Source organism: Schistocerca gregaria, chromosome X (assembly GCF_023897955.1).
Source record: "Schistocerca gregaria isolate iqSchGreg1 chromosome X, iqSchGreg1.2, whole genome shotgun sequence".
Lineage (NCBI taxonomy): Eukaryota > Metazoa > Arthropoda > Insecta > Orthoptera > Acrididae > Schistocerca > Schistocerca gregaria.
The window spans coordinates 99,964,783-99,980,801 of NC_064931.1; the positions used below are offsets into that span (position 1 = coordinate 99,964,783).

General features: G+C 45.2%; 1 protein-coding gene across 1 annotated transcript in view; it reads left to right on the forward strand.

Moving 5' to 3' along the window:
* The window catches only part of LOC126298370 (dual specificity protein phosphatase 10-like), a 201,533-nt gene that overhangs the window by 37,626 nt on the left and 147,888 nt on the right, over window positions 1-16,019 (forward strand). Inside the window, exon 2 of the mRNA XM_049989671.1 lies at window positions 12,729-12,952. Coding sequence (XP_049845628.1) covers window positions 12,729-12,952 — 224 coding nt within the window. The remainder of the gene's footprint in view (window positions 1-12,728; window positions 12,953-16,019) is intronic.

Below are 16,019 nucleotides of genomic sequence, written 5' to 3' on the forward strand. Positions count from 1 at the left end.
CCAGTGAATTTCAGTCTGGCATCTGTCTTTCCTACAATTAGTTTTATGTAGTCATTCAAACTTGTGTCACTCCGTATCCATACTCAGATGTTTAGCGGATGTGACTACTCCCAGCATCGGCAGTCATGTAATCATACAATAACGGTTTTATCGGCCTGCTTATGCTCAGTGCATTGCATTTACCGCCAATCGTAGCACAATGCGTCGATCCTTATTGCACTTGGCGACTTGACTGTATACAGCAGCATTATCCACGAAAATCTTCATCGAGCATCTGACGTTATCCACTTCGTCATTTACACGTACTGCCAACTCCGGTACTGGCTGTGAGACAACGAAGAAGGCATCCACGTGACGAGAAACAGCGGATGGACTTGCCATTGAAAATTATGGATTCACACCATTATAACATTCGTAGGCATGAGATAGAGGCCTGCTACTCTATGTGATCAAAAGTAGCCGGGCACCTTGGTGAAAATGACTTAAAAGTTCGTGGCGCCCTCCATCGGTAATGCTGCAATTCAATATGGTGTTGGTCCACCCTTAGCCTTGATGATAGCTTCCGCTCTAAAATGGCATACGGTCAATCAGGTGCTGGAATGTTTCTTGGGAAATGGCAGCCCATTCTTCACGGAGTGCTGCACTGAGGAGAGGTATCGACGTCGGTCAGTGAGGCCTGGGACATCCCAAAGATGTTCTGTAGGATTCAGGTCAGGACTCTGTGCAGGCCAGTCCATTACAGGGATGTTATTGTCGTATAGCTTTCCGCCACAGGCCGTCCATTATGAACAGGTGCTCAGTCGTAGTACCTGGCAGTAGGTGGCAGCACAATGCACCTAATATGAAAAACGTATTTTTCGGGGGTGTACAGATACTTTTGATCCCATAGTGTACATAGGGCAGACCATGACGCGCTGAACTTGTCTCGTAGTCACTATTGCGGTGTGGCATGTTTCTGTCGGCACAGCTCTCTTCAGTTCGGCAGAATCGTATTGTCAGCGCACTTTACCCTCCGCTGTTTGTTCGTGGTATGAGGGACATTAACAGATCCACTGGCGATTTGCACAAAGAGACGCAGTTTAACAATCTGTTATTACTAGCCTTTGAAACTGAATGGGAATGACAGAAGAGAGGGATGAGAATTCCCAATATATATTGCTCTTTCGCATAAGCGACGGGTACTGTAAATTACGTATGAAACAAGATTAAAAGACCATGCAGAGAGAATTAAAAGATTTAGGTGAAAATGAAGGGAAAAATGATCGAGAGATGGGATTCATTTTTCTGTGCAAGAAGCACTTTATGTTGAATTTGCAGGCATGGAGCACTTGGAATTGGTGGTACAAATAGTAAAATTTCTGAATTCGCATGCATTATTCCAGTGCAGAGATGTTTCGTTCGCGAACTAACGGGTCCAAAGGAACGGTTCATCAAGATGAACGAAACGAGTGATGAACGGACACGAAGGAACGGTCTTTTATAGTTCACTTTGGTCACGGCTTTCTACTTATAGTTCTCGGGAACGGGAAACGGTCGGTCTCGTTTCCGCAACTGTATGTCGGCCGGTCTCGCTCCAGCCTCGGTCCCGTTCCCGTCGGTCTCGGTCGTGGCTTTCTACTTATAATTCCCGGGAACGGGAAACGGTGGGTCTCGTTCCCGGAACGGCACGTCGGCCGGTCTCGTTCCAGCCTCGGTCCCGTTCCCGTCGGTCTCGGTCGTGGCTTTCTACTTATAATTCCCGGGAACGGGAAACGGTGGGTCTCGTTCCCAGAACGGCACGTAGGCCGGTCTCGTTCCAGCCTCGGTCCCGTTCCCGTCGGTCTCGGTCGTGGCTTTCTACTTATAATTCCCAGGAACGGGAAACGGTGGGTCTCGTTCCCAGAACGGCACGTAGGCCGGTCTCGTTCCAGCCTCGGTCTCGTTCCCGTCGGTCTCGGTCGTGGCTTTCTACTTATAATTCCCGGGAACGGGAAACGGTGGGTCTCGTTCCCGGAACGGCACGTAGGCCGGTCTCGTTCCAGCCCCGGTCCCGTTCCCATGTGTCTCGGGCTCGCTCGGCCGGACTCGTCCGCCTTCGCGTGGCCACTCGACGCAGCTCCACTGTTGACTGCTCGTAGTTAGTTCAGTATGGAGTTGTTCGTTTCGTTCGCTGCGTACGCCCATACAAAATCTGTTTTAAACCTTTTTTGAACTATGAACTTCTGGTTCTTTTCGTATTCTAGTCAGCGTCCATGATCGGTAATTGAAATGTATTTTATAATTACGTAAATTACATAAAATTACGTGGTATGTAATTCATACATCTTTTCAGTTAACAAGGCTGCATATCAGCTTATTTCACTATTTCGATTAACAGCAGAAGAAATACTTGTAAAATGGCAAGATTTTGTTGTTATTACACATGCAAAGGAAGTCGGCACGGCACACGAGTGGCCATTTTCCGTCTTTTTCTTGATCCAAGGTAAAAGAGCATATTCGTTGTTATGGAAGGCAGACCGACTTACAACCGAGTGAAGTCCGCGTTCCATAATCGAGTGTCTGGTGTCACATTTTGTAAAGAGAATATGATAACTTCTACAATATTTTAGTGGTACAGGGTGGCGCACCAAAAATCGGCCCCGAGTACTAGACTGCTCATTGTCGCCCACCAATCGTCAGCTATTGTTTCGAAGTTGTTGTCTGCATTAGCTTATTTGTTATTTCTTCACTGCCTAGTTATTACATGTTTATCTATTCTGCTCGTAGCGGTCAACAAATCGTGCGTAATTGGCGAGCAGTCTGCACTCGGGGCCGGTTTTTCGTGGGCTACCTGATACTATTTCACTGTGATCAGCCACATAACGCTACAGTTGGCTAAACGAGAGGTTTTGCAGAATCATGAAAATTACAAGTGTGTGAGAATTCTGTTACGAATAAAAACTCTGTACTCCAGGGCTGATGGCGCCTTCCATCTTCAGTCACCTATGGTACTAATTTTCAATTTTTCATAAGAACCGTATACCAATCACAAATGAACGGTGAACGAGTAAAAATGAACGGTTCCCAAAAAGAGCGATCACCAGTGAACTAGTTCCCATGGATGAACGAGTTTTTCCATCTCTATTCCAGTGTCAGCTGCAACAGTTTTCGATGGAACTGAACGGAGAATATGTACACATTACATATTGCTGCAAATTACATTAGTCAAATGAAAGGGCATGTCTGGAACGACTTTTCGGTTTAAAGCTCGCTATTGTTGAATTTGTGAAGGAAAAAGGAGTAGAGGAACGAAAATTAGAACATCCGGAATAATTGCAGACATCGCATTTTAAGTGGACCTGATGGCACACTGCCCACAGTAAGACAGTAATAGGTGAGAAACAATTACTTTCTGATTGTATGTGGATGCGTTTAAAAAGAAAATCGCGTTGTAGAAGGGACATATTCTGACACAGTCCAGTTCCCTTAGCCCACTGATGTTAAAGAAAACGCGAGGCTAGAAGAATTCACTATAACCTTGAAAGAATTACAGTTACAGTTTCCTAAACGTTTTGAGGACACTGTAAGTCTTATACCTCTTTTAGAGATTTTTCTCAATACCGTTTGAAATTTCATTTGAAAACGCCCCAGTGCGTGTGCAGTGTAACTGATTGATCTTCAAGGTAATTCGTATTTTAAAGACGAACCCCTTTAACGCTAGAAGTGTCTATGATGTCTATATTGCTTTCCTCAAGTAATGTTCCCAAGTCTTCGTGATGAGGTTGCTAAAGTACTGCCATATTTCGGCCAATATTCAAGGTGTATCATAATTAATGGCCCTAACGCATACAGTTGAAAGTACACGATATTATAAGCAAAAAAGTCTCAGTAAACATAGGGTCGAAAATGCACACCTTAAGAGCTAAGAGCAATTTTTAATCTTCGACACTATGAAACAAATCTCTTACTAATTGAATTTTCACTAATAAGCAGGGATGCGAATTTTCCCTCACTGAATTGACTCTCATTCAGCATATGTAGAATTCACGACTGAAAATTCAAAGACTGATGATGCAGGTCTTTTACAGTTGGTATGTACTCGTCACTCCGGGCCAGCAGAGGCTCAGCAATAAGCGCTCTGCTCGTGCTTGCGGAATCGAAGTTATGAGTTCACATACACGTTAAGTTTTTCAGTTTGTTCTCATCCGAGCTAGTATATTATGTTTACTGTTATATTTGATATTTATAAATGCATATATAACGTTGTGTGGCCTGAAACCTCTGTTTAAGAAAATCTTTTATGCAGAAATATGATCTGACCGTGGAACACATTCATACTATGATTCATAGCATCTCTGTTCCATTCTGTCGTTGGAAGTGATGATCTGCTCAGAACATCTGCACGCAAACAAATTTTCCATTTATAGTAGGGAGTGAACTAAGGACACACATTAATCCAGCGATTGAAAAATGTACTTTGGTTAGTCGTCCAACAATTCTCCCGGTAGTTACCGAATATGAATCATCATATTAGCACGTTGAGTAGACAGTTCAAAATTTTACGTGTGATAGTCCCTTAAAATGTGATGTGAACAGGTTGAATGAAGATTTGAAATTTTTATATACTATCTTCCTGTAAAAAGTTTTTGTTGGGCACATAACTTACGTATCTGTGAATGTCAGATTATGAAGAGCACATTTTTTACTCGCGTAAATGAGTGAAATGAGTGTACTTTAAAAAATAAACCTCCTAGAAGATAGGCTTGATCCTAGGACCTCATTTTACGCATCAGTGCGCTACCAGTCGCCAAATATAGTCTGAACGTATTATTTATTACGCAGAGCATCAATAATTTTGAATCTGATTTGCTCGAGATTTGTCCAAAATCCTCCCCCCCCCCCCACCCCCAATGAACCATGGACCTTGCCGTTGGTGGGGAGGCTTGCGTGCCTCAGCGATACAGATAGCAGTACCGTAGATGCAACCACAACGGAGGCGTATCTGTTGAGAGGCCAGACAAACGTGTGGTTCCTGAAGAGGGGCAGCAGCCTTTTCAGTAGTTGCAAGGGCAACAGTCTGGATGATTGACTGATCTGGCCTTGTAACAATAACCAAAACTGCCTTGCTGTGTTGGTACTGCAAACGGCTGAAAGCAAGGGGAAACTACGGCCGTAATTTTTCCCGAGGGCATGCAGCTTTACTGTATGATTAAATGATGATGGCGTCCTCTTGGGTAAAATATTCCGGAGGTAAAATAGTCCCCCATTCGGATCTCCGTGTGGGGACTACTCAAGAGGATGTCGTTATCAGGAGAAAGAAAACTGGCGTTCTACGGATCGGAGCGTGGAATGTCAGATCCCTTAATCGGGCAGGTAGGTTAGAAAATTTAAAAAGGGAAATGGATAGGTTAAGGTAAGATATAGTGGGAATTAGTGAAGTTCGGTGGCAGGAGGAAGGCATCAAGGGATCACCAATTTAGTATTGGAGGGTAGCGTGGAGGGTAAAAATCGTAGAGGGAGACCAAGAGATGAATACACTAAGCAGATTCAGAAGGATGTAGGTTGCAGTAGGTACTAGGTGATGAAGAAGCTTGCGCAGGATAGAGTCGCATGGAGAGCTGCATCAAACCAGTCTCAGGACTGAAGACCACAACAACAACAACAACAACAGCAACATTGTCTAAAATTGCATGAACTTGATTTATGTCTAAAATGGGTGAGCAAGCTTCCGTCCCCTGCCCTGTAAGAAGATAGCATTACCGTTTTTCGAACTTCTGCAGGAACACCATTTATGCTGAAGTGACTAACGTCATCCAGAAACCATGCACCCGTTGCTAACGAGAAACCGTGGTATTGAGTTCTACGTACAAACGGAGACCCTTTACAGTATAGTGCTGTCCTCGTGCATCAGTGGTCGCAGCCGAATAAGAGTCAATTTCTAAATACAAGAGAGGAGAATACGAATCTTCTTTTTTTTTTCATTTTGTCCCTACTTTCCTACAGTACGACTGCCACTACAAAGAAGCAGCGGAAAATTCGAATCTTACGCACGTAATTTTACTTCTTACAAATTACCTTACATCTTTAGTTTCGCGGTTCACTATATCAAATTAATGCCCGCCTGTTGGGAAGGATGTCAGAGGTCAGTACACGTAAGCCGGCCGCGGTGGTCTCGCGGTTCTAGGCGCGCAGTCCGGAACCGTGCGACTGCTACGGTCGCAGGTTCGAATCCTGCCTCGGGCATGGATGTGTGTGATGTCCTTAGGTTAGTTAGGTTTAAGTAGTTCTAAGTTCTAGGGGACTAATGACCACAGCAGTTGAGCCCCATAGTGCTCAGAACCATTTGAGTACACGTAAGTTTATGCGTCTAGCCAAGCGAGGTCGGCAGTCGAGGCATTAGACCAACAAACCACTGGTTCGCGTTCGAGTCTTGGTCGTGGCAATTTTTATTCGATAGTTTTTTCGGTCCATCAGATACTATTCTAATCATCGGAATACTTTTCTTTGTGTCTCTGCATCGGGCGGTGCATTTGGCAACCTGAATCGGATATGTTTTCCACCAGCAATGCGGCGAGATTTCGTTCGTATGTTGCGAGAATTGTTTATGTGTTGCCTGTTTCTATGATAAGTATCACCCCAGTCATTGTGAAAACGCTCACAGTCGATCATCTGAGATTACGCAATAATTTACTTACAGTGTATTTTTGTTCTTTAAATGCAAAGAAAAGAACTTTATATATACAGGATGGCCAGAAAATGTGTGAAATGCTTGTAGGGATGTTACAGGGCAGGTTGTACTGAGACATAAATGTTAAGAAAAAAATTCGATACGTTGTTCCGTTTCCGAGATATTTAGCGTAGAATTTAGCCAATCGGGGCGTCGCGGGCTGACACTCAAGCGGCCTGCCAGGGGCGGTGTTGCCCAACGAGTGCTTTGTCTCGTTAGCTGAAACTTGAATTTACGCGCGCGACGATGTGATTGGCTAACTTCAATGCTAAATAACCCGGAAACGGCGCAACGTATCGCATTTTTTTCTTAACATTTATGTCTCAGTACAATCTGCCCTATAACATCACGACAAGCGTTTCAGACATTTTCTGACCACCCTGTATATACTTATTTGATAATTAATCACACCTTCCATTGTTTTACTGCAGTAAAAGGGAAAAAAAGTACCCTACTTATTAGAATATTATCAGATGCAGCGGAAAAAAACGTCGACTGAAGGACGGCAAGGACCACGAATCGAACACGGACCGGCAGTCGGGTAGTCTAACAACTTCAATATTGTTCTCTGCAGCTGGTCGGGGTGGACGTCATATGACAACTGTTCCAGTTGATTTTTGAATATTTCACTCAGTTCGTTTTCATTACGCAGGGCAGCTAGCCCCCTGACTGAACACGCTGAGATACCGTGCCGGAAATCGCTCGCCTGCTCTCCTAGTAGCGTTCCTATACGCGAAGAATTACGGTTGAGCCGGCCGCGGTGGCCGTGCGGTTCTGGCGCTGCAGTCCGGAACCGCGGGGCTGCTACGGTCGCAGGTTCGAATCCTGCCTCGGGCATGGGTGTGTGTGATGTCCTTAGGTTAGTTGGGTTTAAGTAGTTCTAAGTTCTAGGGGACTTATGACCTAAGATGTTGAGTCCCATAGTGCTCAGAGCCATTTGAACCGTTTTAAATTACGGTTGATCAAGCGGGAGCATGAAAACAAGACTTATCGTCATTGACTTTGACCTCGACTTTTTTCAGTTACTGGAGAATGTCTAGAAAAGAGCCGAAACAAGTTTATCTTTATTTTCAATATAGAACGGCCTTGCAAATATTTATCAATGTCGGTGACCCATATGTCAGACCCTCTCCTTGTCGGATTAGGTGATGAAAGGGGCGAATGGTGGAGCCATTTAATATTATGAACGTTTCTTACATTGAAAATGTAGTTTCTGTATTATTATTATTGAAAAAAAACAAGAAATAAAAACATCATTATTTGCTTAGATACAATGGCCTCAAGAAATTCATTAATTGCAACTCTGTCCTCTGTCGCACACGTTTCTTTTTCTCGTATTCGGACTTTCGAAGTGTATCGAATGAATTCGACATAATGTTTGCGACACTCGATATTATTAAAATTTTATGAGTTTGTTTTTGATGAGGAAAAGATAATGCGATATATGTAGAAATACAAGAAAAATGTGACAAAGGGAAAACCCGAGCCGTCATTTGCTGACCAGTGGTATGTTAGCTGATCAGAGTTAATAAATAACCTTCTTTTAGCAAAACTCGGTGCTCCGAGTTTTCGTTTGAAATAATCGTGTGTGCTAGCATTTACCCCCAATAGATGATCGTTGATAATTTTTATAAGACACCGACTTATGGTAAATTAGCTGCAGCTGTAAAGATTCACAATCGGATGTAGACATTCGTAGCTTTGTATAGGAAATGTAAATATGAATTAGGTTTACAGCTGACACTGTGTTTCGAGTAATATTCTATAACATGTGCGCTTAAGACACGCTATTAATAAAATTAATAACCACTCTGCACTGCTAGTCGATGCTTTATTTTTCTTCAGGTACCGCTAGAGCGCTTGTTTCGAGATCGATCTATGACCCGGTAGCATTTTATATTAATTACGTATCTATAGAGGGAACTGTTGCATGTGGTAACACAGCTTGTTTATATTCGTTAGATTCACACCAATATTTTAGTTGTAGCATCAGTAGTATACGTTGAAACCAGTGGACGAGACCATTAGAATGAAATCTTCACTCTCGAGAAAACCGCCACACCAAAAAATTGTCGCCATTCTGTTGACTGAAAAAGTAGTTGGAGGAAACCGTCGCTAGGTGTGTTCGAACATCATGGTGCAGTGTGGCCCGTAGCGATTCGTAACAAAAGGTGTAGAAAAAGATCTCTTTTGTGTGTACCGTCAACAAATAAGTGTCGTTAGCGTGGCACCAGCATGTGCGCCCAAGTAGCTCCCACTAAAAACGTGTCATGTCGATCTGGTGTAATCCATAATTACTTTCCGTCCTCTAATTCACAGAATTTCGTGTTGTGTAAGCACCTTCTCCATTCTAATTAACAAAAAAGGCAGAATTATGTTGCCCGTATTGTATCATCTTAACTTTTATTACTGTCATCATTCACTGAAACTACGACGATAGGGACGGATAAAAAAATGTCATTCGTGAATAGTTTAGAGTATAACACCGAGGTGAAACGTGCAAAGCAGTTTGAAAATACGTTCGCGATGTCCACCGGAGGAAAAAAAAAATTGCGTGAGGTGTTTCTCTGGTTGTGCTCATCGTAGATTGAGTGTTTTTACCTCAGCATTCGTTTCGTGTAAGATTTACTGGCTACACGTGTGACTTAATGTTGGTAGCATTGTGTCCCCTAGCCTGTAATGCTGCGTGCTAGACAGCAAATCTGTGCAGTAGAGCATAATGAATAGACGAGGGGTCTCGCGAATTCTGTCACCGACCGCACATGAGTAAATTTTAGGTGATTTCGGGGTTTACAGTAGGGGAAATAAAATATCAAAACTTGCTGTCATCCAGCTGGCCATTGGATTGGATGACAGTTACACATGCTGTTTCAGATCTCTGCCAGAGATCATCAGTGGAAGTGGCTTTCCAGTGCTGGCGTGCCAGTCTGTCGGCAACGATTAGCAGGTGCTTTTAGTATGCCACGTGTGCTGGTCGAGGCAACCTCTGTATCCAGGTAGATCAGGGCACTGTGGGCAACAGGGGTTTTTCGTTATCTTGTCGAAAGATAACATTACGGTGACCGCGAAGGTACGACACAGCCGTCGAATTTACACACCGGACGTGTATGGCTGCTGTCTAAATTAAAGGCTACGCGAACCAGACGAAAGCGTGTTGTGTCCACACCATGTCACCACGCAAGGTGCTGGGTCCCTATGAGGAAGGCAAATGAAATCTGGTAACAACAAACAGCAAAACATCCTGATTTTGCCGATGTGGTCGAACACGACTCAGTCGAGTTTGAAGTTTCTTTAGCGTCGTCACATATGCGTCAGAATTTACGGTGGTTCCACTTGGCATGATATCCACAAGCAAGAGTCCTTCGGAATCGAAAAACACCGTAGCCATAACTTTTCCTGCAGAAGGTGTGGTTTTGAATTTTTTCCTTGGGTGAATTTGCATGATGCCACTCCATTGGTTGCCTGTTCGTCTCTGGTGAAAAATTTTGGAGCCATGTTTCACCACATGTCACAATTCTTCCAAAAAATTCATCTCCACCATTCTCGTACTGTTCCAAACGTTCGCTGCATACCGTTTTTCTTGTTTCTTTGTGAGCCACTGTCAAAAAATGTTCAAATGTGTGTGAAATCTTATGGGACTCAACTGCTAAGGTCATCAGTCCCTAAGCTTACACACTACTTAACCTAAATTATCCTAAGGACAAGCACACACACACACACACCCATGCCCGAGGGAGGACTGGAACCTCCGCCGAGACCAGCCACACAGTACATGACTGCAGCGCCCTAGACCGCTCGGCTAATCCCGCGCGGCGTGAGCCACTGTCAACATCCTGGAAACCCACGTAGCACAAACCTTTTTTAACGCCAACACTTTCAGTATTCTGCAAACACTTCCTTCCCCTATTCCAACGTAGCGTGAAAATTCGTTCACTGTGATGCGTCTGTCAGCAGTCACCAATTCGTTAACTCTCTGCACACTGTCGGGAGTGTGTGCAGTACCAGACCTGCTGCTACGAGGACAGTCCTCAATATTGCCGTGCCCGCTGTCTTCACGTAACCTGCTTGCCCACCGACTAACTGTACTGCGATCGACAGCAGCATCTCCATACACCTTTTTCAACCTCGTGTGGATGTTTCCCACTGTCTCGTTTTCACAGCACAGGAATTCTATGACAGCACGTTGCTTCTGACGAACATCAAGTGTAGCAGCCATCTTGAAGACATGGTGTGACGGCGCCACTCACGGGAACAGGTTGAGCTAAGTTTGAAAACAAGCTGGAAGGATGTATCTACACACTGTAAAACTTTCACATATGCAGAATGAAAACTGTATTTTTACAAAAATCGTGTGATTTCTTTTGGAGTGACCCTCGTAATTAAATTATTAATGAGACAGTTGCAGACTATCTAAAAGTAATAGTTACGACGAATGTAATTTAGATAGCCGTATATACACTACTGGCTATTAAAATTGCTACACCACAAAGATGACGTGCTACTGACGCGAAATGTAACCGACAGGAAGAGGATGATGTGATATGCAAATGATCAGGTTGGCGCCGGTGGCGACACCTACAACGTGCTGACACGAGGAAAGTTTCCAACCGATTTCTCATACACAAACAGCAGTTGACCGGCGACGCCTCGCGAAACGTTGTGATGCCTCGGGTAAGGAGGAGAAATGCGTACCATCACGTTTCCGACTTTGATAAATGTTGTATTGTAGCCTATCGCGATTGCGGTTTATCGTATCAAGACATTGCTGCTCGAGTTGGACGAGATCCAAAGACTGTTAGCAGAATATGGAATCTGTGGATTCAGGAGGGTAATACGCAACGAAGTGCTGGATCCCAATGGCCTCGTATCACAAGCAGTCGAGATGACAGGCATCTTATCCGCATGGCTGTAACGGATCGTGCAGACTCGTCTCGATCCCTGAGTCAACAGATGGGGACGTTTGCAAGACAACAACCATCTGCAGGAACAGTTCGACGACGTGTGCAGCAGCATGGACTATCAGCTCGGACACCATGGCTGCCGTTACCCCGGACGCTACATCACAGTCAGGAGCGCCTTCGATAGTGTACTCAACGACGAACCTGGGTGCACGAATGTCAAAACGTTATTTTTTCGGATGAATCCAGGTTCTGTTTACAGGATCATGGTGGACGCATCGCGGTGAACTCACATTGGATACGTGTATTCGTCATCGCCATACCGGCGTATCACCCGGCGTGATGGTATGGGGCGTCATTGGTTACACGTCAAGGTCAGCTCTTGTTCGCATCGACGGCACTTTGAGCGTTGGACGTTACATTACAGATGTGTTACTATCCGTGGCTGTACCCTCCATTCGATCCCTGCGAAACCCTACATTTCAGCAGGATAATGCACGACTGCATGTTGCAGGTCCTGTACAGGCCTTTCTGGATACAGAAACTGTTCGACTGCTGACCTGGCCAACACATTCTCCAGATCTCTCACCAACTGAAAGTCTTCTGGTCGAGCAACTGGTTCGTCACAATACGCCAGTCACTACTCTAGATGAACTGTGATATCGTGTTGAAGCTGCATGGGCAGCTGTACCTGTACACGCCATCCACACTCTGTTTGACTCAATGCGCAGGCATCTCAAGGCCGTTATTACGAAAAAAATGATTTAAATGGCACTGAGGTCATCAGTCCCCTAGAACTAACCTAACCTAAGGACATCACACACATCCATGCCCGAGGTAGGATTTGAACCTGCGACTGTAGCGGTCGCGCTGTTCCAGACTAGCGCCTAGAACCGCTCGACCACCCAGGCCGGCCCGTTATTACGGCCAGAGGTAGTAGTTCTGGGTACTGATTTCTCAGGATCTTTGCACCGAAGTTGCGTGAAAATGTAATCACATGTCAGTTATAGTATAACATACTTATCCATTGAATACCCGTTTATCATCTGCATTTCTTCTTGGTGTAGAAATTTTAATGGCCAGTAGTGTATTTGTGGACGGTATTCGTGGGCGAGGTGAGGCTAATAAAATGACTGATGTGGCAGATGTCGGCGCTGGTGTGCGAGCGGGCAGCGCGCGACGGCCTGAAGCTGTCGCTGAACCGGTCGCTGTCGGAGCCGGCGGGCAGCAACAAGCGCTGCAAGCTGGACCCGCTGAGCCTGCCCGCGACTCCCAGCCCGTGCACCGAGGCGCAGCCGCTGCTCGCCAGCGCCGTGCAGATCGTCTACCCAGACGCTCTGGCCGCGCGCCTCGTCCTCGGCGGCGACAAGTAAGTACAGCTTCGGCACCTAGAAAGCGAGGCGCATTCCTGCGACGCCGCGGCGTTAGGGAGAGAAAGGAGCGGCTTTCACTTCGGACAGACTTTCAACCGTCATATAAAATTGACAATTGACAAAGCCTCCAAAACACAAGAAAATTGCAAAACGAGGTCAACGTAGTGTACACCTGAGAATGAGCGGAGCCTTCAACACCGCGTCACTAGAGGTACTTGGCGTTGTGATGGGGACCTGCCCTACAGGGTGTTACAAAAAGGTACGACCAAACTTTCAGGAAACATTCCTTACACACAAAGAAAGAAAATATGTTATGAGGACATGTGTCCGGAAACGCTTACTTTCCATGTTAGAGCTCATAATCATGGAACGGAAACACACAGCAACAGAACGTACCAGCGTGACCTCTTTGTTACAGGAAATGTTCAAAATGTCATCCGCTAGCGAGGATACATGGATCCACCCTTCGTCGCATGGAATCCCTGTTGCGCTGATGCAGCCCTGTAGAATGGCGTATTTTATCACAGCCGTCCACAATACGAGCACGAAGAGTCTGTACATTTGGTACCGGGGTTGCGTAGACAAGAGCTTTCAAATGCCCCCATAAATGAAAGTCAGGAGGGTTGAGGTTCGGAGAGCGTGGAGGCCATGGAATTGGTCCGCCTCTACCAATCCATCGGTCACCGAATCTGTTGTTGAGAAGCGTACGAAAACTTCGACTGAAATGTGCAGGAGCTCCATCGTGCATGAACCACATGTTGTGTCGTACTTGTAAAGGCACATGTTCTAGCAGCACAGGTAGAGTATCCCGTATGAAATCATTATAACGTGCTCCATTGAGCGTAGGTGGAAGAACATGGGACCCAATCGAGACATCACCAACAATGCATGCCCAAACGTTCACAGAAAATCTGTGTTGATGACGTGATTGCACAATTGCGTGAGGATTCTCGTCAGCCCACACATGTTGATTGTGAAAATTTACAATATGATCACGTTGGAATGAAGCCTCATCCGTAAAGAGAACATTTGCACTGAAATGAGGATTGACACATTGTTGGATGAACCATTCGCAGAAGTGTACCCGTGGAGACCAATCAGCTGCTGATAGTACCTGCACACGCTGTACATGGTACGGAAATAACTGGTTCTCCCGTAGCACTCTCCATACAGTGACGTGGTCGACGTTAGCTTGTACAGCAGCAACTTCTCTGACGCTGACATTAGGGTTATCGTCAACTGCACGAAGAATCGCCTCGTCCATTGCAGGTGTCCTCGTCGTTCTAGGTGTTCCCCAGTCGCGAGCCGTGGGCTGGAATGTTCCGTGCTCCCTAAGACGCCTATCAATTGCTTCGAACGTCTTCCTGTCGGGACACCTTCGTTCTGGAAATCTGTCTCGATACAAACGTACCGCGCCACGGCTATTGCCCCGTGCTAATTCGTACATCAAATGAGCATCTGCCAACTCCGCATTTGTAAACATTGCACTGACTGCAAAACCACGTTCGTGATGAACACTAACCTGTTGATGCTAAGTACTGATGTGCTTGATGCTAGTACTGTAGAGCAATGAGTCGCATGTCAACACAAGCACCGATGTCAACATTACCTTCCTTCAATTGGGCCAACTGGCGGTGAATCGAGAAAGTACAGTGCATACTGACGAAACTAAAATGAGCTCTAACTTGGAAATTAAGCGTTTCCGGACACATGTCCACATAACATCTTCTCTTTATTTATGTGTGAGGAATGTTACCTGAAAGTTTGACCGTACCTTTTTGTAACACCCTGTATAGACATAACAATTCGTTATAGAGCTGCACTTTACTGGCTTAAGAGAGACTGGCTCGATAAAGTCACCGAAATTACGGGAACCAACATTATAAAGAAAACACAAATGAAACAATGGCGGATTCAAACATGGTAGAGAGAGTGGGAGGCATCCGATAAGGGTCGCAGAGTATACTATCTTTGCTGATGTACACGAAAGACTACAAAAGAATGGCAGCTAACTCTAAACACAGATAAATGTATATTAATGCAGATGAATAGGAAAAAGAATCCTGTAATGTCTGAATACTCCATTAGTAGTGTAGCGCGCGACACAGTCGCGTCGATTAAATATTTGGGCGTAACACTGCACAGCGATATGAAGTGGGACAAGCATGTAATGGCATTTGTGGGGAAGGCGGATAGTCGTCTTCGGTTCATTGGTAGAATTGTGGGAGGATGTGGTTCATCTGTAAAAGAGACCGCTTATAAAATACTAATACGACCAATTCTTGAGTACTGCTCGAGCGTTTGGGATCCCTATCAGATCGGATTGAGGGAGGACATACAAGCAATTCAGAGGCGAGCTGCTAGATTTGTTACTGGTAGGTTTGATCACCACGCGAGTGTTACGGAAATGCTTCAGGAACTCGGGTGGGAGCCTCTAGAAGAAAGGAGGCGTTCTTTTCGTGAATCGCTACTGAGGAAATTTAGCGAACCAGCATTTGAGGCTGATTGCAGTACAGTTTTACTGCCGCCAACTTACATTACGCGGAAAGACCACAAAGGTAAGATAAGAGAGATTAGGGCTCGTACAGAGGCATATAGGCAGTCGTTTTTCCCTCGTTCTGTTTGGGAGTGGAACAGGGAGAGAATATGAAAGTTGTGGTACGAGGTACCCTCCGCCGCGCACCGTATGGTGGATTGCGGAGTATGTATGTAGATGTAGATGAAACATGTTGACCCAAGCCGTGGGATGGTCCATTTCCTGACAGGCCATGGGCCGTATCCGGTACATTTAAACCGTATGGAAGTATGCATATGCGGAGAAACTAGGACACCAGAACAGGTCACACTGCTGTGCAATACGCTAGCACAAGTGAGACCTGTACAGAACGACAATGACATCGCCAGAATAATACGTAATCCCGATGACTGGAACACAATAAATATCGTAGCCGGTATTTTATGGAAAACCCTGCACGAAGAATACAAGCACCAAAACCCTTATGGAATAAGACGTAGACAAGCACAAACAACACAACAAACCACACGGGAGAACACAAACACTAC